Source organism: Chenopodium album, chromosome 25 (genome assembly GCF_948465745.1).
Source record: "Chenopodium album chromosome 25, dcCheAlbu1.1, whole genome shotgun sequence".
In the NCBI taxonomy this organism is placed as follows: domain Eukaryota; kingdom Viridiplantae; phylum Streptophyta; class Magnoliopsida; order Caryophyllales; family Amaranthaceae; genus Chenopodium; species Chenopodium album.
This window is the reverse complement of record NC_137858.1, coordinates 14,241,939-14,266,142: the sequence shown is the minus strand read 5'-3', so window position 1 is coordinate 14,266,142 and position 24,204 is coordinate 14,241,939. Positions and strand designations below refer to the sequence as shown.

Sequence of the window (24,204 nt, the reverse complement as noted above, 5' to 3'; positions counted from 1 at the left end):
TATATTCCTAAAATATATCTTAATAAAATGGTATTTTCAGTTTCTTGATTACCGACTTCACCCAAATTGTTATAAATATATATAACCATTAGAAATTTAGAATTACTCTTGAAATCATAATTTTCGTTTTCATCGTCACATGACATCCTATGTTACTTTTCTTCAAAATTAATAAACTCTTATATTACGTTATTCACTTGCATACCAATCATCCTTGTTCTATCTCTATTTAGATTTGGTTTTGAAATCATGAAAACAAATATAGTTAATTGCTATGAATCTTGGGTTGACAAGTCTGAAGATAATAATGCTGCGGTCAAGAATTGGTGTCGACAGATTTTGAATGTGATAGCTTATGTAGCGCACTTAAAATCTGTCCACACCAATTTTTTATCGCCGTATTTCCTACAAGATAATCTTCGTATTCAGGTTACTAATGCCGTGTTATGCCGCCTACAGAAGTCAGGTTACATGAGGATGTATCGATATCTATTACTTTGAGGATTATTATTGATGGCATTGATATGGTTAGAACAATAAGTTTTGAGTTCTTACTCGGAAATTAAACTTTTGGCAAAGATTAAGTCGGGTGTTATTGTTAAGCCGGTTGCTCTGTACCTTGTGCAAGACAGAATGGCTAGGAAGTTCATTCAAAAGTGTCTGGCTAAGGCGTCTAAGAGACCAACGGCGAGTGCTCTCTTGAAGCACCCTTTTCTTGCAGAGATGACGAAACCAACATGGTTAAGGTCCTTTTCTTGATTTTCTTTTGTTTATGTCAAGATTACAAATTGTCTTTAATTCAAGGTATATGTTTGTGAAGATACTTTAGTGTTAAGTGCATGGTGTGCGTCAGCTTGTGTATTAATTTTCATTACTTAGCTTGTTATAATTGTGTGTTAGTGATGGTTGTTTTGTGCATTTATTGCTTAGTTAGATTGTTATACGTGGTTGAATGAAAGAACATTGCTGAATTTTAATTGATTTTTAAATATGGAGTAATTGATTTTTATCACTTGTTTCACAATGTTTTTTTCTCGTGTTATAATCGCATTTTAAACAAGATTTTTTTTACCTCGATTAATACAATTGAAACAAATTGATGGAAAACATAAGGAGTTTTTTTCCCTCGTGTTATAATCGCCACTCAAACTTGTACAACTGATGTGCAAATATATCATAAGGACCTAAAATCTAAATAGTAAACGCCAAAAAATCTTTAAGTGTAACTGCTAGTCTTCAAAAACAATAAAAATAAATACAAATCAGATAGATTACCATTCCTTAAAAAAAAAAAAATAAAATAAAAAAAAACCCGAATAAGCAAATGATATTAGTATAACTGGCACCTTCACATCAATTTCAATGTTATTAGTGTGTGATTGTGTCATCTTAAGTAAAGCCGTGGTAATATATTTTCCTTTAATTATATAATAATCAAATATTTAAGAGTAGATCTAAGGCTCGATTCGTTTAAATTATCACTTAAGTTTACCTTCCAACCTATAAATTATATACACTAAATTTTGTACGTTTTTATCATTATTATTATTATTTTCCTCTTTAAATACGAGTAGTTTTTCTTTGAATACAAGTAGTAAACTAGTACTCGTAATTGCTTTCTTTTTTTTCTTTTTTCTTTTTTTTTTTTTTTTAACCTTAAATTTGAAAAAAAAAAAATCAAACAGATGTTATTCATGTTAATACATTTGCCAATGAAGGCCCTTTATAAGGCCCATTAATAGGTTCATATCATCTTTTAACTGGTTGTTATCTGTTTTCAAAGTTTATATAAGCCGCACTGGACCAGGCTCACTGACCCATAACCTGTCTTGACCCATTTTATATTGGCCTTGACCCTGACCCTGACCCGAACCAGCCCATTAAATTAAAGCCCAACTCGGGCCAAGTCTGGCCCGTTGAATAAGTCTATTAATCACTTAATTTGTATGTACTTAAGCGTATGGTACGGGTTCAGTGACCCATAACCCGACCTGACCCGTTTTATGGCGGCCTTGATCCTGACCAGGACCATCCCATTCAATTAAAGCCCAGCCCGGGCTACGTCCGGCCCATTGAACAAGTCTATTAATCAGTTAATTTGTATATACATAAGCGTATGCTAAATATTCAATAATTTAATGAAATTGTTACTAGTAGGTGATCTCAACATCAAATAGCTATCAAAAAAGGAAATATTATACATTTAGTATATCATACGTGTATTGAAAAACAAAAGTGTCATCTCTTCCTTCATTAATTTTGATAAACTAAAACATGTACTAAATTAAACATGTACCTAATTTTATATGGGAAAAAAAGCATAAATACAAGTAAATATCACCATTCACCAATAAAATTACATTAATCTTCATAACCGTCGTAACTTGGATCGGTGAACTTATGCTTAATCCACTTGAAGCTGCTTTTAACTGAGGATTTCAGCTTACCTTCAACAGAAAACATGTTGTAAGAAGCAACCCTTTTCTTCCTCTTACTCTCCGGATCATTGTTAATCGAAAAACCCGAACACGATCCAAGCTTATTGCTTGGACCATTGAAATTATAAGCTTTAGATGAAGACCTCTTTATTTCATTATTACCTTCTAATTGCACCTCAAATTTTCCATAGTTAGGATATGATCTGCACTTCTCCATGTATTAAAACTTTGTTCTTCTTTTGGTGTTTGTGTTTGGTTTGTAGAATATGAAGAAAATGAAGCAAAACTATAGTTTAATCTAAGTATGTTGTTATAATTATATCATGCAAAAGTGGTAATAATTGACGAAAGCATGTTTAATGGAATAATTACTTGAGAAGACATTATGTTATGTAGGTCTCGCATGCAGTGTGAAAAGTGAAATGAACATAAAATTTTCTACTTTATATTTCTTTTAGGTCATTATGAAGTCTAGAACTTTTTACGACAATAATAAAAAAGAAAATTATAAAGGTGATAATAATATTATAGATGGACAGACATGATGAGTTCTAAGTTAGATAACTAGTTTCATATAGAGACGCTTATCAATGCACTTGGATTTATTATTCACATTATATTTAATTATACCTCTGTACCAATTTTTAATTTAAAATTATAGAGTTAAATCTAATACACCATTGAGAGGATCCGATTCGACTAACAAGACTTTTTTTTTTTTTTTTTTTTTTTTTTGAACAATGTGACTAATACATAAGAGTGAACATAACTATAATTTACCTTATGTAATGTAGGAAGTACTAATTAACAATGAGTAACCTATTGCTAACAGTTAACCCTTAAGGTCAAGTAATTAACATTATAAACAAGACTTTTTAAATAATTAAGTAATGAACAAAAAATTGAGTTGCCACTTACAAAAGTCTTTAACATATCTGCTCACATAAAACCACTGTGGGCCTGTGGAGTGGCAGATGTTATGTCAAATTTACAAGTAACATCCTTTAAATCCAAGCAAGCACCCGGACTCTAAAGGAGGAAAAACCCATTCATTGTTAAGATCCCAAAGGAGGTATAATCAGATGGCTGCCCAAGTCAATATCCATGATATACAAATTTTATTTATTATAGGGCCTTTAACTGGTACTTCAAATACAGAAACACTTGTAGATTATTGTGGACCCGAAGTTTATACACGCGCAACTGACATTATATTGAATATAGTGACCCTTATTTTTAACATAGTAACCTTTTTTTTTTTTTTTTTAACATAGTAACCTTTATTAAAACTTGTATAACGTTTAATATTATTGTAAACTTGAAATATGGCGTTATGACCCTAATTTTAACATAGTGACTTTTATTATTTATATCGACCTTATAAAATTTTTCATTAAAAAAATTAACCTCTTATAGCCTATATATTACCAAAATGACTTTTATTTTAAACTTGGGACCTATATTTAATTATAGTGACTTTTTTTTATTATTATTAATAAAGAACCATAGTTTCTCTAATGTTATTGGTCCATAATAAATTAGTGTGAACCAGGTCTATTTAAGAATTTGTACTTCAAATAACGAATTTATCCATTTTTATTGCATTACTTACACTTATGCTCCCATGATAAATAAATTCATATATAAACTTGGAGTTCGAGTATACTCATGTTAGACCTTATTAGCTTGTAATAATAGAGTATGATGTTATCATGTAGTGAGAGCCTAATTCCAATATATCTCAATCACTTATGATGTATATGGAGAGAATTTTAAAGTGGGAGCTTTTAATTTCATGGCGCACATGTTGAATTGAAAACGTGTAATCGTATTTATTGGTGGCTTATTATCTCAGTTCGTTCTCAAATTTCCCAAGATTAAGTTTTCCTTGTCTGCTTTGTATTTATTTGATTCTTCAAAGGTTGTTATGTAACTCATCAGGTGCACGGTGCACCTAATTAAGTTATTTTTTTGCTTTTAATTAGGGGTGTCAATCGGGTTTTCGGTTTGGTTTTGGGTTCGGTTTTTCGGTTTTCGATTTATAACGGGTCGGTTTTTAACGGGTTGGAATTATTATCGGGTCAGTTCGGGTCGGCTTTAAATACTTTCGGGTCGGTTCGGTTTGGTTTATTTTTATCACAATTTCTTTTCAAGTCGGGTTCTAATCGGGTCGGGTTATAATTGGTTCGGGTCATAATCGATTCGAGTTTAATTCAGCCGGTTTAAAAATGGGGTTTGTTAGTTTAAAACGGATTTTGGGTCAAAACATATCGGGTCCTAATCGGGTCGGGTTGTAATCGGTTCAGGTCATAATCTGTTCGAGTTGAACTCAGTCGGTTAGACAACTGATTAGCCAGTTTTAAACGGGTTTCGTTAACGTATATCTTCTGGTATATCCTCAACATTCTTTAATTAGTTATTCCAGTAGATCATACGGAGGATTAATTTGTTGTTTAGCTTTCTTTTTTGTATAATGGTTTTCAGGTTCAAATGATAATAACAAATCTACATTTAGCTTTTGATTCAGATTTTTTTTAATACAATATAGTGTTCCATAAGTCATTACTCGTAAAAAGACGATAATATTTTAGCATAAGAGTTTCAATGACATCAAATCCAAACCAATTCAATACAAATACTTCGTAATTCAAATTAAACCCTTCTGTTTTACTATCGATAAAAGAAAAAAATAAAAAAAATAAAAAAACTCTACGGTCAAACGGGTTATAAACGGGTTGGTTATAACCAGTTACATTCGGTCATAACTTATTACAGATTATAAACGGTTTGGTCCTAATCGATTGTAGGTTGTAAGCGATTTGGGTTTATCGGGTTTTTGTCGGGTTTAAACGGTTTCGGTTTACAATGGGTTGGGTTGCTATCGGGTTCGGAAGTACTCGGTTCGAGTTGTTCTCGGTTTCGGGTTGTATCAGTTCGGGTTGATAGCGGGTACGGTTCATTAACGGTTCTCAAATATTTGGATCGGTTCAGTTTCAGGTTTTGAAAAATCGAGTCGGGTCGGTTTACGGTTTTAAAATAACAGGTTCTTATCGGTTCGGTTCCTTTTCGAAACAGTTCGAAACGGTTCGGATTCACCAATTCGGGTCGGTTTTTGACAGCTCTACTTTTAATGATTAAATGAATATTGTTATTAATCTTTAAGTGACCAAAAATTATTCTAAGAATATGTTACACCCAGGTGTACTAAATTTTCTTTAGTTTGTCTAATTCCTTAATTGTGTCATTAAGTAATTGCTAATTTGTGGGTAATGAAGTCAGCACTCTTTTGATTTCTTCCTTTTTATTCCCAAAAATTCTAGTAGGCAACACATTAAGAGGGTTGCATACATTTCCTTCATTTAAAAGAAGTGCTTGTGGAAGAAATAATAATGGAATAGCATGCCAAAATTCACACAAATTTTTTGAAAAATACGATCACTACAACATGTTTTATACTTTTATTGTGTGAATTCTGCTCAACTAGAGCATTCTCATTCAATAAATATACTTGTATGTAGTACATAATTAATGATATAAAAGTAGATTATTCTGTGTACACTTATGAGAATATATCTTTTTGACTTTACATACAGAACTACACAAATTATCCTTACATAATACTTCGTAGTAGTTTTAGAATATTGACCTATTCACTATTATCCATGAATTTAAATGATAAATAGACTTCATTTTGGCTATCTAAATTATTGAACAACTACTGGTTTCCCTAATATGTTTTAATTAACATTGCTTTGCACTTTTTTTCATTTGCCAAATCTATATGCCTTTATGAGTTAGGGCCTATTCACTTCAACTTAATTTCAGTTTAGTTCAGCTCCATTCAATTTAGTTTAGTTTAGCTTCTAATTTCCTTCTCTCAAACAATATTCATTTCAACTCCAATCAATTCAGTTCAGTTCAGTTTAGTTCAGTTGAGCTCAGTCAGTTAATGTGAATAGACCCTTACTAAAATATTAGAATGAGTTAACTTGATTATTATCGCAATAATTGCGGCCAAAGATATGTTTTACATTATGGTTAGCTTATCAGTTGGTTAATTATCCGACCTTTAGCTCATCCTCTCAAAATAACCCACATATTGATTATTTTTAAATAATCCAACCTTTATACCCAATCCGCTCATAATGGTCCCAACTGGTCATGTAACTTGTAATAACAAGTTATTTGACACGTGGCGGCCTGAGATTGGTCCCAAAAACAAAAATAAAATAAAAACAAAATTTTTTAAAATTTTTTTTTAAAATTAATTATATAAAAACCACCCCCACCAGCTGGCGGCTGCCCAAGCCACCTTCGCTGCCTGACTCCCCAGACCCGCAGATCTGACCACCCAAGTCCCCAATCGCAGTGACGGTGCCAACGCCGGCAACGACGCCGTGCCCAACCCCTTCCCTCTGAATCCCTTCCACGTCCCAATCCCAATCCCAACCCCAACCACCACTTCCCCTGTCCCTTTCCCGGCCCCTCCACTTACCCTATCCCTTTTCCGTCCCCTGATCCTATCACGATCCAGCCTCCTCCCCGTTCCCCGTCTTACGGCCTCGCCTCCGTTCCCTGCCCCTTTTACGCCGCGCCATCCTCACCGACATCAATTCAGGCCGCGACCTCAATTTATCTGGTGTGGTGGGTTTCGATTTTCGAAAAGGTTTTGGGGTTGGGTTGGTATATCAGTCGGTTTCTAGGCAGCGGTGGATTCGGGTCTGGGTGGAGCGAAAGTTCCCGGTCTGGGTGGGGTGGTAATTCTAGGTTTGGGTTTGGGTGGTGGTGGAGATGGTGGTGGTTGTGGTGTGGCTTAGGTGGTTGGTTTTTTTTTTTTTTTTAATTTTTAATTTTTTATTTTTGTATTTGCTTTTACTTTTTTTATTATTATTTTGGACGAATCAAGTTATGATACGTGTATATTAAATTTAATAAAAAAAATTACCTCTTCAACCGGTTACTGGTCACCTGGGACCATTTTAAGCGGATTGGATATAAAGGTTGGATTATTAAAAAATAATCCAAAGGTCGGATTATTTTGGGCCGACGCCCCAAAGGAGAGACTATTCCGGGCAATTTTTCCTAATTATTTAGGGGGTTCAATTGAATCCAATAAACCTAAAATAGAATTCTTATACATGCTCTAGAAAATAATCTAGCCCATTTATTACAACATTTATAAGGTCGGTTTAAGATATCATTCATATGTTGTATATAATTAAGGCCAAACATGAGAAATTTTTGTACATTATCAGATCACGGGCAACTGGTCAATTACGTATGAACTAGTCACTTTTTTTACAACCAAAAAAAAAAAAAAGCATTTGAAATAATCAAGAAATGGCATTTTGTGTTTCTTGATCTTGATAAGCATTAACCAACTTAAGTAATTGAAGTAACTAATCATCTGCCGCAAGCATCAATAGCTTAAGCCAAGAATCCTCTGTTTTTTTCTACAAAATCATCCCTTGATTATTAAATCATCAAAATAAAAAACAGCCTAATTCATCTCTTCAATCCCAAATCATTTGTTTGTTTAAATAATTAGTAATGGCTGCTTCGAGTTCACAAGACATAGTTGCAGAGGAGTGTCCGAGAAGGCGGTATGTAAGGTACGACGAAATGATAGGAGAAGGTGCCACGAAAAAAGTTTTTAAGGGGTTTGATAAGGTTGATGGTAAGGAAATTGCTTGGTCTAGGACAGAGCTGACATATGAATTATACCGTAAAATAGTTCTGAATAAGTTCAATGAAGCTTCTCTGTTGCAGTCGTTAGACCATGAGAATATACTAAAATGCTATGATTATTGGATTGATCCTTTCGCTGGAATTCTTCACATGATTACAGAGCTTTTTACTTCCGAGGATTTGAGAAAGTACACCAACAAACATAATCTTGTAGGCAACACCGCGATCAAGAATTGGTCTAGACAGATTCTAAGTGCGTTGCATTATCTTCACAGTCGTAGTGTACCGATAATTCATCGTGATGTGAAGATTTCGAACATCTTTATTGATGGTAACATGGGCTCGGTTAAGCTAGGAGATTTTGGTATCGCGTGTAAATTTGTGCCAGACAGAAGGCTAGCTCCTGTTGGTACACCAGAAACTATGGCACCGGATGTTTTTGAAGCAGATTATAATGAGAAGATTGATATATATTCTCGTTTGGGATGACTCTAGTACAGATAGTGACTAAGAAAAAGTTGTATAGCGAATGCTACAACAAGAATCAGATTTATCGAATGATTAAGAAGGGTAAAATGCCTGCCGCGTTAAACAATGTGGAAGACTTCGAGATCAGGCAGTTCATTGATAAGTGTCTGCGCCCAAAATCAGAGAGGCCTGCAGCAATTGACCTTCTGAATGACCCTTTTCTTGCAGACGATGTTCCTGAAACATCAAAAGCAGGTAGTATTGCAAGTATTCAGAGTCTGAGAGAGTCCGTGCGTGATCAGGTGGCTAGATTACTACGTACAGAACCGGACAAGGAAGAGTTTGACAACACGACACACAATGTTCCGCCTTCTACACCACCTCTGGAAGGAGAAAGTGAAATTGAGCATAGGGGTGAGGCCTTTGGGTCACATAGGGGAACGTCTGAGACTGTTTCGCCATTTAGGACACACGAGACATCGACTGATGACTAGTTGATTCTTTAATGGTTTGAGAATATTGGGATGCTGTCATCATCAATTCATCATTATGTTACAACAGATGGAAGTATAAGGTCAATACAATTCTTTGGTATTAAAAGACTTTTCTACAATGTTCGTCATTCATGTATGTTTTAGAGTGATAATTTTGAGTATAATTCTAGGGATTTTATATATTTTGAGTCTCAATTAGTATAATTGCTCGAAATAAGGTGCATTTTACTTGTTATTTGTTAATCATAGTGGACTAGTTTTATTTTTCAACTTATTTTGTCTTTGCTAATGTAACCGATAAATTGGCCTCTCAGTTCATATTAGATAATAATGGAAATTCTCATATTCTTGATCGAATTTGACTATTCTATAATAATGCAAAATTTGTTTATGATTTTTTACTTAATTGATAAGCTTTGTGGGAAAATATTAAAATTGGTTGCATAATTATAGTATAAATAGAAACAAGAATTATTAAAAAATTATACGAGTACCCAAAAAAAATAATAATGAATAACTGAAGAGACCTGTTATTTAATATAATAGGTCTCTTTAATGAAAAAACGAGAGCCAACGCAGCAAAGATTTCAGTGTAAGCAGAAAAGAGACCAGCTATCTAAATAACAAGTCTCTTTGATATCTAAATAAAACTCTGACACAATGCTAACTCAGGTGGTAAAGAAAAGAGACCGCCTCTATATAATAGGCGGTCTCTTTGATATTTTTTTTATAAAAAAAAATAATTTTTTTGCTTGACTAACCATGCACATGAATAGATCCGCCCCTGTCAGGTGGTACAGAAAAGAGACCGCCTCTATATAATAGGCGATCTCTTTGATATTTTTTTATAAAAAAAAATATTTTTTTATAAAAAAAAATATTTTTTTTGCTGGTGAGTCACGTGACTCACCATGCACGTGAATAGATCCACCCCTGATTCTATTTCCATTTTTTTTTTTTTGGAAACAATTTCTATTTCCATTTAGCCGTAACTTACTTTGTTGGAAAATAAGGATAAGCTTTGGGCAAATATATATATATAATCCCAAATTTTTTAAGAATTGGTTTGGGCTATGAGTGGGTGGTTTTCGGGTAATTAAAGAGGTGGTGGTGGGTCAATCAATGTTGAACAAATTAGGTCAATGGTTGAAATCTGGCCATTGGGTATTATCTGACAAACAAAAAAAAACCCTGTAAATAGATACCTAATAAAAAAATTGTCATTCCAAAAATCACCATTAAAATACTCCATAATGAACAAAAAAAAATAGGGCTAGTGCTAAAATAAAAAAAAAAAAAAAATTGACACGGACACCAAAATTAAAGCTGGAGTTCTTGATGTTGTATTTCATTAATAAAAATTATTGAGAGTGAGAGATAGCTCAAGTGGTTAGAGCTTCCCTCCCGCTTCCAGGAGATCTTGGGATCGATTCTCACCCCCACCCCTTGTGGCTCTCTAAACACCAAAAAAAAAAAATTAATAAAAATTATTGATTAATAAGCAAGTGACTAGATTTTCTTTTATTGTTCATATCATCTTGTAAACAAGAAGAATGAAATAAAAAGCTAGCTAATAAAACATTTTAAGAAAAATTTGTACAGGGTCTTTGTAATGTTACACATTCGATTTCGTAATGTTATCGGGGAATGTTGTCGTTGATCTTTTTGATCTTCTAATTCTTTACAAATCTTTAGAGCCTCAGCCTTGATTGCCTCCTTGTCGAGATCATCAAAACACTCTTCGGAACTCCCCGACCATGATGTATCAAAACTCTTGTTAAGGCTGTTTATGATCTGGTCGTGGATTGTGTATTGCTCTGCTCGATCTCTTTCGAAACGGTTGATATCGTCAAGCTCGATCGAACCCATGAGGGCTATGACTATTCAGCTCGTTCAGCCACACAAATTAAAGTAGATAAAAGTTGTATTAATTTTCGTAGTAATTAGTGTTCTTTATGACTCCCGTTAATGTTATATATTGCAAATATGTTAAGGTATGATGAATTTACATGCTACGGAGTAAGTTAAGTTTTAGAGATAGAAAAATCATATCATATCAAAACCTTATCTCTTTTGACATCCAGCCTAAAAACCTATCTAATTTCAAAATTTTACCAATATGTTGGTGTAGTGGTGATTGGGACTACAGTTAGTAGGAAGGATTTGTGTTCAATTCCCTCGCAACAACAATTGAGGCCCAAAGAGTGAAGCGAGTGAAACACCAGAAAAAAAAAATCTATAAAAACAAATAGCAACACTTATTAGAATTCTATATTTCTGTCAAGTGTCGCACCAAAAAGATTTCAATTAACTATCTCAAGCTAAGCAACACACGAAATTTCGTGCGTGTGAATATATCAGGCTCGATTTTTTAATTTTTTTTTTCTTTTTCGGATGGTAATTTTTTTTAGGTGGTAATTTTGTTTGTTTAGATGTTTTTTGTTTTATTTTTATTATTATTATTATTTTTTAAAGAATTGTAGCTTTTTTTTTAAAAAAAAGACAAAAGTTGAGAGGGGTATTTTGAGAAAGCGAAATTTACCACCCAAAGCCCCCTTTCACTTTATATATAGGATTATGACGCGTATTATTTATTTGACTTTTTTTTTTGTAAAATAAAAAGTTGAATGATTTTTATTAGGATTGAATAGGTTAGTTAAGAAATTTATTTTCAATTTGGATAGATTTTAACATTACTTTTTCGAAACCGATAGATTTATAAGATAATTATTGGTTCAAAGTTTTTTTTTGATATCCTTTTTTAGGGATAGTTTTATTTATTTTTGATAAAATACAAATATATATCTTATAAATTAAATTTTGACTTTATTTCAAAAATTATAACTTTGAATTATAATTTATTATTTTATATCAAAATATACATGTTAAAGATTACTTCAAAATAAATGTATTCATGATATAATTTAACGAGTTACTTAAAAAATATTTCATTTATTGTTAAATATATGAAGGTGTACAATAAAGCCCCATTCTCTTCACATTAATTTTGCTGAATGAAATTATTTTTGCTGAACTTAAACTATTTTTTACTGAACTTAAATTAATTTTACTGAACATAAATTATTTTTGCTGAACTGAAATTATTTTTACTGATTTTATATTATAATTCTTCTATAATAAACTGAATTTTATTGAACTGAACTTATTTTTACAGAACTGAACTTGCTTTTACTGAATTGAAATTATTTTTACATAATATTATTTTTTTAAGATGAAAAGAACAAAGCCTTAGGGCTTGTTCTCATACGTTGAAATTCAGTTTAGTTTAGTTTATGTCTAATGATATTGCTAATGATATAAAGCCAAATTTCATTCTTTTAAGCTCTTATTACAACGACAATAATAATAATAATAATAATAATAATAATAATAATAATAATAATAATAATCAATAAATAATAATAATAATCAATAAATAATAATAATAATAATCAATCAATAATAATAATAATAATCAATAAATAGTAATAATAATCAATAAATAATAATAATAATAATCAATAAATAATAATAATAATAATAATAATAATAATAATAATCAATAAATAATAATAATCAATAAATAATAATAATTATAATAATAATAATAATAATAATAATAATAATAACAATAATAATAATTTATAAATAATAAGTTCAATAAATAATAATAATAAATAATAATAATAATAATAATAGATAACCAATAAATAATAAATAATCACTAATCTGTAGTTAAAAATCACTAATTAATAAGTTCAGTTCAGATCAGTTCAGCTGAGTTCAGTCAATGAGAACAGACCCTTAGTCTATACATCAAAACTCAAGCCGTATGGTTTGCTAGGGCATGAGACATCAACAATTGCCATTCAAACTTTTCATCAAATGTTACAAGGTAACAACTCGTACTAATTATTTAGTCTAACATGTATGATTTATTTGGGTAGATTTTTAAAACTTAAAAAAAGTTGATATAATTGAATAATTTATAAGGATATAAATATTTAACTTAGAGAAATATTTTCAATAAATTTGGATAAAATTGTTGGTTTATAATTTTATTTTTAATAAGTTTCCAATATTTTGTATAAATACTTTTGATAAATATCTTATAAATTCCTTTATTATTAACAAGTGTCGCACACGAGAAATATGTTGAAGAAAGTTAACTTTAATTTAGCATTGTTAATGTATAATTGATAAAATATTCACGTGTGATCTTGTTAGGATCGTCTAACATGAAGAACATCTAATATAAACTATAAAGAGAACATCAAGGACTGTATTTTATAACTTGATTGCGCTAAGATAACACTGTAAGCCGTGGCTAATCAAAACAAAGATACAAAAACAACTAAATGTAAAAGCTTTTAAATAACAGAATCCATGAATTATTATTATCTCTACCTGGTGCAAAGTAACAAAGTAACAGCATTATTGTATTTCGTACTAAACAAAACAATTTACACATGATAAAACAGAAAAAGGTGGAAAACTGAGACAGAGTATCTAGCAAAAATTATGTGTAAAACTGTAAACTATCTGAAGAATTAAAATGTCTGAAATAAGTGAAATCTATATGCCTATAAATCGACTGAAATAAACGTATCTCATACGAAGTATAAATTAATCACCAATGCGGGAAGGATGTCAAAATCTTTCCTTGGTTTCGTTTGTGAAATACTAAGCTCTCCACATATGTCTCAAAAAAACATTTATACCCTTCGTTGTAACGATACAAACGTTGCATCTTATGACTAATATAATCCTAAGAATACAATCCATCACCAGACTGGACGAAAAATGTATTTTTCTCAACATTGAAAATCATTGTATACGAAAATTTATATTCAAGAAAATAAAAAGCTTGAAAATTTGAATCTCCAGTGTACCATATCCGCCACGATTTCTCTACACCGTCATTCACCAAAACCCATATGTAGACACGCTCAGATGACATACCGAAAACTGCAATTGACTCACCTAAGACAAATTTGTTTTTATAGCTATTTTGTAGTGCAGCTTCAGGCAAATCTACAAAATCGAATTCCTCGGAATCAAAATCAAATGATATAAGACGAGTCTGTAAGTCAGACGTAAGAGGAGTTGATCCAATTTTGTCCTCGTCAAATCCTATCCAATAAATAGCACCCTTAAAGTATATCTCCTTATCTGTCCTCCAAGCGTAACTCAAAAACTTTCGAAAGAGAGCATCCGAGCCATCTTTAACCCTCCAAATATGATCATTTAATGAATAAACCATAATCAAAAACTCGGGTTTTTCAACGTATTTGAAGGCAAACAACTTATAATCATTACTAGACGGAGCGAAACCAAAGCAATAAGATGGGGAACTATATCCCATGGTAGTAAAAAGACTAGGGGAAATCACCAAGGATTTTCGAATACAAGGATTATGCAAAATAATATAATCCTTTATCCTAGGAACATAACAACGAATCAAAACCAATCCATAACATCTACCTATTATCCTGCAATTCTAAGGTTCTTTGAACAATACATCAATTTTACTGAATGTGTCAATACTATGAATGGTGGATTCTTCCCAATCCGAGACTAACAAATATTTATTACGATTGTTGTATATTTTGCGATGCATATGAATGAAATCAGAGGAGTCGATTAAAGAACACCATGTTTTACAAACACACCTGAATTTCATTAGAGTTTTCGCCGGCAACCCGGCTATGATCTCCAACCATAATTCCGGTGGTAAATCCGGCAATTTGTCGTCGGAGGTTATCGTCGTGCAGCTGCTTCGTTCTGCCATTGTAGTATTGTACGCTAAATTGCTGCTTTGTGGAATTGTGGCAAGCTATAGATTTTTTTAATGAGCAGTTTTATGTTAAATTGAAGGCAATCCGTATGTTATGTAGAATCCCAATCGTAATTGTATTAGGTCTCTTGTGTAAAGTATGCCACGTATGATTTTAATGATATATTTTATTATGAATTTAAGTTTTAATAAAAAAATAATACTAAACAAATAAAAAAAACCTTGTACCCAGAATAGGGGTTGTTAAATATCGCCCTCAAATATCTAACTAACGCCCACAAAATAAAATAAAATTATGTATTTATCCTCATAATAACGATTATAAAAACAATAATTTTACCTCAATTCACACTTTTACTGTACACAAAATTTTAAACCGTTCTCTCTAGTGATCAACGGCCACCAACGCCCATCGAACAACCACCCCAACCATCGTGAGTTTCAAAATCAAACGAATTTTTTAAATTTTGCAAAATCAATTTTGTTAGATCTTATGGACAATGATGAAGTACAAGAAACACCACCTTAGACGCTCATAGAAGGCTCGTCGAACAGTATGAAATCGGTACGTCGCGATAATTTTTTTAAAAAAAATTCGAAACCCAGGAAACGCCTAGTTTTTTAGAATACCCTAGGTTGAAACGCCTAATTTTTTAGAATACCCTAGGCTGAAACGCCTATCTTTTTCGAAACATCCTGAATACAACCTACTAAATCTAAATTAAATTTCATTATGGATAAAATGAATAATAGGCTGAGCTCCTGGAAAGCAAGGTTCCTCACTAAGGCTAGAAAACATATTCTTATACAACCCACGCAACCACGCTTCAAGCTATTCCGAGATATTTCATGCAAGCTATACACTTCCCTAATACCATTACCTCAAAATTAGACTCGATTTGCTCTAACTATTTTTGGGAGAAAAAAAATGAAAATCTCTTGGATTTCTTGGGACAACTTATGCAGCCCTAAAAACACAGGGGGTTTGGGATACCAGTAATACCACATTAACAAGAACCTTAACCTTTGCTCACTCTCTAATCTTTCTCATTGATGAACTAACTCTCAAATACACCGAAAAATTGACTAGGACCTCCCTAAAGCCCTGGGGCCTGGGATTTGCTTGCTTCAAATTGTCACTCGCAACAAATTCTAACATAAAGATTATATGATCTACGATCACATTTTGTTCTAATTATTTGGATTTAATCATGTGCTTATATTACAATTATTATACAGAGATAAGAAAGTCGTAAACGAAGAAAGCTTTTGTTACATAAAAGATGCTTAAAGAATTAAAAATTAAATTATGTATTACTCAACAAGAATCTTACTATTATAATATAATGTTTCTTTTTCCAAATCAAACACTTTCAACTAACAATTAGTCGACATAAGGAAAGTAAAATCTGGGTAGACTACCTAAACTCAAACAAACATATATACTTAACCTTGATTTAAAGTGTCTCTAAGTCACATTTTCTACACTAACATAAAAGAGTATCATGGAACAGTCTATTATTATACTAAACTACTAAAGATAGATTTAAATTGATCTTAGAATTTGGCGCACCAAGAGCATAATGACAGCTTCCTGTTGCCTCTTCTTCGATTATCCTCAGATATTCCATGCCGCGTCTGCTGTTGCTCTGCATCTTGGTTGTGTTGGCTTCTGTTTGAGAGAGTCCTTGCCTGATCTTGAGGAATTATGTGCAGAAGCTGAACAATTGAAGTCGTTAGACCACGAAAACATAATTGTTACGTTTTCGTGGTCTAACGACTTCAATAGATCAGCTTCTTTTCAATACCATAATGGCCTTCTCCCATGAATAACTCGTACCTTGCCTTGTCTGATCTGTCTCTATAATTGTACCATTGTTGGCTTGTGAATTCGAAGCCACCATCAATAATCAAGTAGTAATGAGAAAAACAGAACAGTACACAAGACAAGCGAAAGAATATTTTTGATAAATTTTATGGATGAAAAATGTTGAGGAAAGTGCCTGTTTCTCATGGAGGCATTATCCTCAAAATGAAGGGATTATTTTGAAAAAGAAACAAAGTAATAGAAAAAGATTGATGAAACATTTATAGGGGTAGTCAGTTTTGTAGGGGAAATCAGTTAAGTCGGTTATCAAGATCAAGAAACATAAAATGGGTTTATTGTCCTAAAAAAAAAAAAAAGGTTTTTTAATTTTTTAATTTTAATAAAATAGATTTTTTTTTTTTTTTTTTTTTTTTTTTTTTTTTTTTTTTTTTACAGGAATAAAATAGGTTTCTTTAATTTTCCGTTATATTAAAGGATAATTTAACTTTTATTGATAAATTCTTTGAAAATTTAATACAGTAAAACTAGCTCTGAACTTTTTTTTTTCTTTTTTTTTTTTTTTTTGAAGGAAAACTAGCTCTCAACTTTATAACAATATAAACTCCCTCTGTCCTAAAAAAACGATCCTTTTGATCTAATTTTAGTCCCAAAAATGTTCATCTTTGCATCAAAAAAAAAAAAAAAAAAAAAAAACCCTCCATTAATATTTGTGCAAAATAAGTTTTTCCATGTAAATTTTGTCTTTTCCATATACATTTATTACGGGTAAATCTATCTCTACTTTTTTACAAATCCAATGTAAATTTGTCTTGATAATGTAGTTTTATTAGCTTTTCCATACACTTTGCACTCCCACTTAAGTTTGTTAATACCTATGAAAAATACCCAAAAGGGTCATTCTTTTAGGGATGGTGGAGTAATATTCGAATGTTTAATGAAACTACACAAATTTAGTAGCAATAGTAACGTGGTACATTCCCATGATATCAAAATTAGAATTTATAATTAAACTGTGTTACTCGTCTTTATTAATTACTCGTACTTACTCGTTTAATTAACAATGGGGAAAATCGAGTTAAAAAGCTTTTTTTAAAGAAGTCTTTTTATGCCACTGCAACTCTATCTGCAAGTATTTTAATAAAAAGATACATAGAATTAAGTTCAAAAGAGCAGTGAAATTGGTTTCCAAAAAAAAAAAAAAAAAGGCAGTCTACTTGAATTGTCTACATTTCAAGATGACATGACACGACTAATTTTAATTGTCACACTAACATGATCTTTTAAAGAAGACAGTTCGAACAAATTAAATCTAAATAGTACTAACTTTTATGACAATTTTATAGCTCACTAATGTTCATCAATTAACAAAAGAAAGAATTATAATAGTCCAGGTAAATTACCCACTACAATTGAATAACCATACTAATACACACGCTAAAATTAATTACTAAATTTGTACTCTGACACACAAAAATGCTAAGGAAAAATCTAATTTTGTGCTAAAGAAACAAAAACATAGATAGAGTTTGTAACAACAATGGAATGGCAGAACACTAATTGTTGCTCTTTCGCGTCTCAACATACTTGCCTGATCTTTCTGACTCGATAAATGGAATGGCATTGGAAGGTCATTTATTATCATCACTCATACTCATACGAAACTGTTCTTCCTCAGAGCTTGAATCTTTTTTCGTCATCTCCTCTTCCTCACTATTACTGCTGCTGTTCTTCGCGTCTTCATTGTAACGTCTTCTGACCTTGGGCTGTGACGGACCTTCTTCACCTTCCTCACGCGATGTCTTATGTGTACTTTGAGTATCAGCAGAACTTTTCTCGACAAATTTAAACCAAGGAGCTAAACCACAATCCTCAGAGAATGATTTGTTCTTTTCATCAGTATTAAATTCAGCTATCATCTCTTCCAAAATCTTAGCAACCTGTGTTGTATCTTCGTCTGACAATCCAAATTCTGTAGCAAGATCCCCTACTATTGAAGAAACTGCATCAGTTTTGATTGACAACTGAAAATCCTTGTTCTGAATTTTAGGATCATCTGTAACATTAATCGACAAGGTCATGGATATCGAATCATTGTCCTGCATTTTCCCCTGGAACGTAAATTTCTTATTACCATTGCTCAATTCCTTCACCAGTAACTTCGATTTCCTGTCCTCTGCAGTCACGTCAGCAACCGGCTGTAGTAATCTTGGCACCTGACTTCGCGAATCCATCGGAAACTTTCTGATTCGGACTGCTCAAACTTGCTGCTGTCAATGTAATAGGCACAGTCGGATTACTGCAACTTCCTGCTGCTAATGTTCTAGCAACAGTCGGTGCAAGAAACGGGTCACGGTCGGATCTACTTCTTGGAGAAGAATCCAGACACCTGTTAATGAAATCCTTAAGCAGTGGGTCTGTCACAATAGAAAGAAACTAAGGAAAAAATTGGGATTACTCTGGTTGATTTCTGTGATGAGGGGATGATGATTTTTGATGTAAAAAATCAGAATATTTGGAAATGGTTTATAAAGGTATTGGTATATTGCTATTTATAGGTCTAGGATTATTGGGATAATGATTTCTGTTTGGTCGTTACTTATAACTTCATTGGTCGTTATGGTAGGTAGTTAAGTTGGTTATCAAGATCAAGAAACATAGAATGGCCTTTCTTGATCTCTATCTTAAAAATAAAAAATAAAAAAAAATAAAAATAAAAATAAAAATAAAAATAAAAATCTTTTAATATGCCAAAGAAAGATTTAATTTTATTAATGAGATTATGAATTTGTTTAAGAAAAGTGAATAGAAGAAATCGCATTATTTTATTACGAGTAAAATGCTTAAAAAGAAGACAGAACAATTTACAATACTAACTTTTATGACAATCTTATAGCTAACTAATGTTCTTCAATTAATAAATGAAAGAATTATAGTCCAGGTGAAATGGTATTTTCGTTTCTTGATTACCGACTTCATCCCAATTGTTATAAATAGATATAAAACCATACTTCTCATTTTTATTGTCACATTCCATCATACTTTCTTCAATAAAAAACTAACTCTAACTTTACTCACTTGAATAACAATCATCCTTGTTTAGTTCATCAGTCATGGCTTCAAGTTCACAGGGAGGTAACAACAATGATCACATCGATTTCGAGACATCTTCGAGTGGGCGATACGTAAGGTACACCGAAATCATAGGAAAAGGTATTACAAAAACAGCTTACAAGGGCTTCGATAGGGTACTTGGTATGGAAATTGCTTGGTGTAAAACAGAATTAACAGAGGATATGTTCAATAACCTGGAAATTCTTGAGCTTTTATTGGCAGAAGGTGGTCTAATGAAGTTATTAGATCATGAAAATATAGTTAAATGCTATGATTCTTGGGTTGATGAAGAAGCGAAAACCATTCACATGATTACTGAGTATTTTCCTTCAGGAAATTTGATGCAGTATCTCAGAAATCATCATCATAATCTTGAAGGTAATACTGCAATCAAGAATTGGTGTAAACAGATTCTGAATGCGATAGCTTATCTACACAGTCAAACTCCACCGATTGTTTACCGTGACATTAAGGCCGAAAACATTTTTATCAATGGAAAGACAGGCTGTGTTAAACTTGCAGATTTTGGTTTCGCGCTGAGTCTTGAACAGGGGACATGTTGTCAGAAATATGGCACACCGCGTTACATGGCACCAGAAATTCATGAAGGAAATGGTTATAATCAGTTGGCTGACATATACTCTTTCGGAATGAGCGTACTAGAGATGTTCACTGGCGAACCTCCTTACAGCGACTGCAGTACATGAAGCGGGTTTTTAGCGTTGGTTGAGGCCGGTGTTGAGCCCCCAGAACTATGCAAAGTGAAAGGTGATGATGCTTTCCAGTTCATTAGTAAGTGTCTGGCTCCTGCATCTGAAAGACCCTCAGCAATTGAGCTCTTGAATGACCCGTTTCTTGCACCGACTTTTCGAAGCATTCTAACAGCAAGATTTCTGAGTCTTGTACGCTTTGTACACAGGGTTTGTTCTTGCTTATTCTGAAAGTGCTCCATACCACGTTACTACCGTGTGATTTGCTACTCTATTACTTTTTATTAGTCAATTCTTATAATTTTTTATTCAGTTTTAGTCAATTAGAGTATAGATAAATGCATATGAGGCGTTTATAGTTTCGAGTCAAATTCTTAATTGACAGTATAATGTCACTATTCGTCTAATTCTGTTCACTATTGCATTGTACTAGGATGTGTAATCAAACTTGCAATTTTTCAATAAAATAAATGCCAATATTAGTATTATACTAATTCTGTTATATTTCTTTTTGGATTCAATCCCACCCCCCTAATAAATTAACCAACTCATAATAACAAGATTGACGAGCAAAGGCATGGGCTAAAATATCCCGTGCTTCCTTGGTCGTGGAAGCACGAGAGACAAGCAGTACAATGATTGACGAGAAAAGGTGCCGAACAAGACCTTATATATCTTGATAGCAACAGCTGCATCAGTGATGGTAGGATGCGGTTTTGGGTGAGAGTCTTGTTCAAAGCCGAAATCTGTTGTAAGCTATAAGCAAGTTTACATATTTACAACTTAGAAATGTCAATTGTATGACTGACTCAATGTTATACTAGTCTTAGTTATTACTTGATTAGCATAAATTAGCATATCTCTGGTCACATCTTGTTCTTTATCGCTTCTTTAAATAGTTTGCTTATTTAAATTTGACTTGTCCTGCACTTTGTGTTAAGTCGTTATTCAGGGTAACTCTAATCATGTGCTTATACTCCAATTGTTATATAACATACGAAAACTGTAGAGGAAAGCTTTGTGTCATATGAAGAATTAAAATCCATTTATGTAGTTATCAACAACAATCTTACTAATGTAATGTTCCTTTTTCCAAACTAAACACCTTCAACAGTTCAACGGAACAATATATCAACATAAGGAAAGTCAAATGTGTCATTCCGGTAGAAGGTATTCAATTACAGCATCTTATACTTAATAAGATAGCTTTTCACAAAAAAAAAAAAAAAAAAAAAAAAAAAAAAAAAAAAAAAAAAAAATCCAAAAAAAAAGTACTTAACAGAGTGCTAATACAATTGTCATTTATCCACAAAATTACAAATTGTAGATAAATAAAGATTATATGATATATGATCACATCTTGTTTCTTGATCAATTCATTAAATAATTTGCTTATTCATATCCTGCTATTTACATTAAGTCGTTATTTAGGGTAACTCTAATGATTTGGATTTAATCATGTGCTTAAACTACAATTATTATATAACATAAGAAAACCGTAGAGGAAAGCTTTTGTGTTACATACATATAAGATGCTTATGAAGAATTAAAATCGAATTTTGTAGTACTCAACAACAATCTTACTAATATAATGTTTCTTTTTCCAAATCAAACAATTACAACTAACAGTTAATTGACATAACGAAAATAAAATCTAGGCAGACTACCTAAACTCAAGAAAACATACATACTTAACTAAGAATCAAAGTGTCTCTAAGTCACATTAAGTACACTAACATAAAAGAGTATCATCGAATAGTCTATTTTTATACTAAACTAATAAAGATAGAGTTAAATTGATCTTAGAATTTGCGGCACCAAGACCATAATGGGAATTTCCAGTTGCCTCCTCTTCGATTAGTCTCAGACCTTCCACACTCTGCATCTTGGTTGTGTTGGCTTCTGTTCGAGGAAGTGCTAGCCTGACCTTGACCATCATTAGGAGGAGCATCATTTGATTTCTCATGAAATTCATGCTCGGATTCTGTGATGAGTTGTTCCATATTCTCAGAAACCAGCGCGATTACTTCAGCAGACGAGTCAATTTCTCCTTGAATGTTCTCCATGATATCAGGAATTGTATCAACTCCGAGTAAGAAATCAAAATTAATCGTTCTAATCATATCAAGGCCATCAATAATAATCCTCAAAGTAATAGATATCGATACTTCCTCTGACATTTTCCCCTGTAACCTGAATTTCTTATATCCACTGTCAAATTCCCTCAGTACTTCTGTAGGCTGCAGTAGTAGTCCAGCCACCTGATCTTGCACAGATTCTTTCAGAGACAGATTACCAGCACTAGTACTTGCAGTCGATGTGTCAGCAACATCGACTACAAGTAATGGGTCATTCAGAAGGTCCAATGCTGTCGGTCCACCAGGTGCAAAGTCAACACCGACAACACACATATCAATCAACTGCTTCAGCTGAGGGTCAGTCACACCGAGTAACCCAGCAGGCTTGAAACCGATATTAAGCAGATCGTTGTAGCTGCCGAGCTCGGTGATCTGTACTTCTTTATTCACCATCTTCAATAAACTACTCCCAAATGAAAATATATCAGTGCTATACGGTGGTGTACTCCCTGATTCAAAAATCTTTGCCATTCCCAAGTCTCCTAGTTTAACCATGCTCGTGTTGCCTTTTACAAATACATTAGTACCCTTAACATCACGGTGTGTAATAGGCGGATTATGAGTATGAAGATAATGTAACGCGCTTAAAATCTGTCTACACCAATTCTTGAACGCCGTATTTCCTACAAGATTATTCAAATGTTCTCTGCTGTAGTCTGTCAGATTTCCAGAAGAACAATACTCAGTAATCATGTTGACGACTTTCTGTTTATCATCAATCCAATAATGGTAGCATTTCGTAATGTTTTCATGGTCTAACGACTTCAGTAATCTAGCTTCTGCACATAATTCCTCAATATTTTCCCTAGACTCTTCTTTTCCTAGTAGTACTTCTATCTTACTCCAAGCAATTTCAGTACCATAACGCCTATCAAACCCCCTGTAAACTTTTTTCGACGAGCCTGCTCCGATGAAAATTCCGTACCTTGCGAATCGCCTTGTCGGGTCTGTCTCCATAATCGTGTAATCGTTGGCTTGTGAACTCGAAGCCGCCATTATTAATGGAGTAACCGAGTAATAATTAGAAACGAACAACAGAGCAGTACACAGAACAAAGGAGAGATTATTTTTGATAATTTTATGGATAAAAATGAAGGAATAATTATATTTGGACACAAATGAAGGGATAATTTTGAAGAAGAAACAAAGTGATAAAAAATGGATTGATGAAATATTTATAACTAAAGAGTTGTGGGAGTTAGTAACATGTAACCCGGGAATATAGGGAAATTAGTTAAGTCGGCAGTTAAGATCAAGAAACATAAAATGGGTTTTCTTGATTTTTTTTTTATTTTTTTTATTTTTAAAAAATAATATAGATTTCTTTAATTTGCCTTTTTTATTAAGTACTTAAGAAAATTAATATAGTACTGTAAAAAGTAACCATTTCTCAACTTTATAAGTTTATACAGTGTGAAATATCTACACAAATTTAGTAGCAATAAGCCAATAATAACATGGTACATTCCCATGGATTTCTACGGCTATCACTATAAGACATGAACTGTACACCAAACTTTAGTAATAGATGA

At 32.5% G+C, this 24,204-nt stretch overlaps 1 protein-coding gene and 2 pseudogenes across 1 annotated transcript; 2 read left to right on the top strand and 1 right to left on the bottom strand.

Moving 5' to 3' along the window:
- The first annotated feature begins 7,988 nt into the window (after positions 1-7,988).
- Positions 7,989-8,615, top strand: LOC145613748 (putative serine/threonine-protein kinase WNK4 pseudogene; annotated as a pseudogene).
- An 11,208-nt stretch (positions 8,616-19,823) lies between these two features.
- Positions 19,824-20,531, top strand: LOC145613747 (serine/threonine-protein kinase WNK8 pseudogene; annotated as a pseudogene).
- Positions 20,532-22,336: 1,805 nt separating this feature from the next.
- LOC145613746 (putative serine/threonine-protein kinase WNK11) lies at positions 22,337-23,668 on the bottom strand. Its single transcript, XM_081668811.1, has one exon. The coding sequence runs from the start codon at positions 23,666-23,668 to the stop codon at positions 22,337-22,339; it is 1,332 nt and encodes a 443-aa protein (XP_081524937.1).
- Positions 23,669-24,204: the final 536 nt, after the last annotated feature.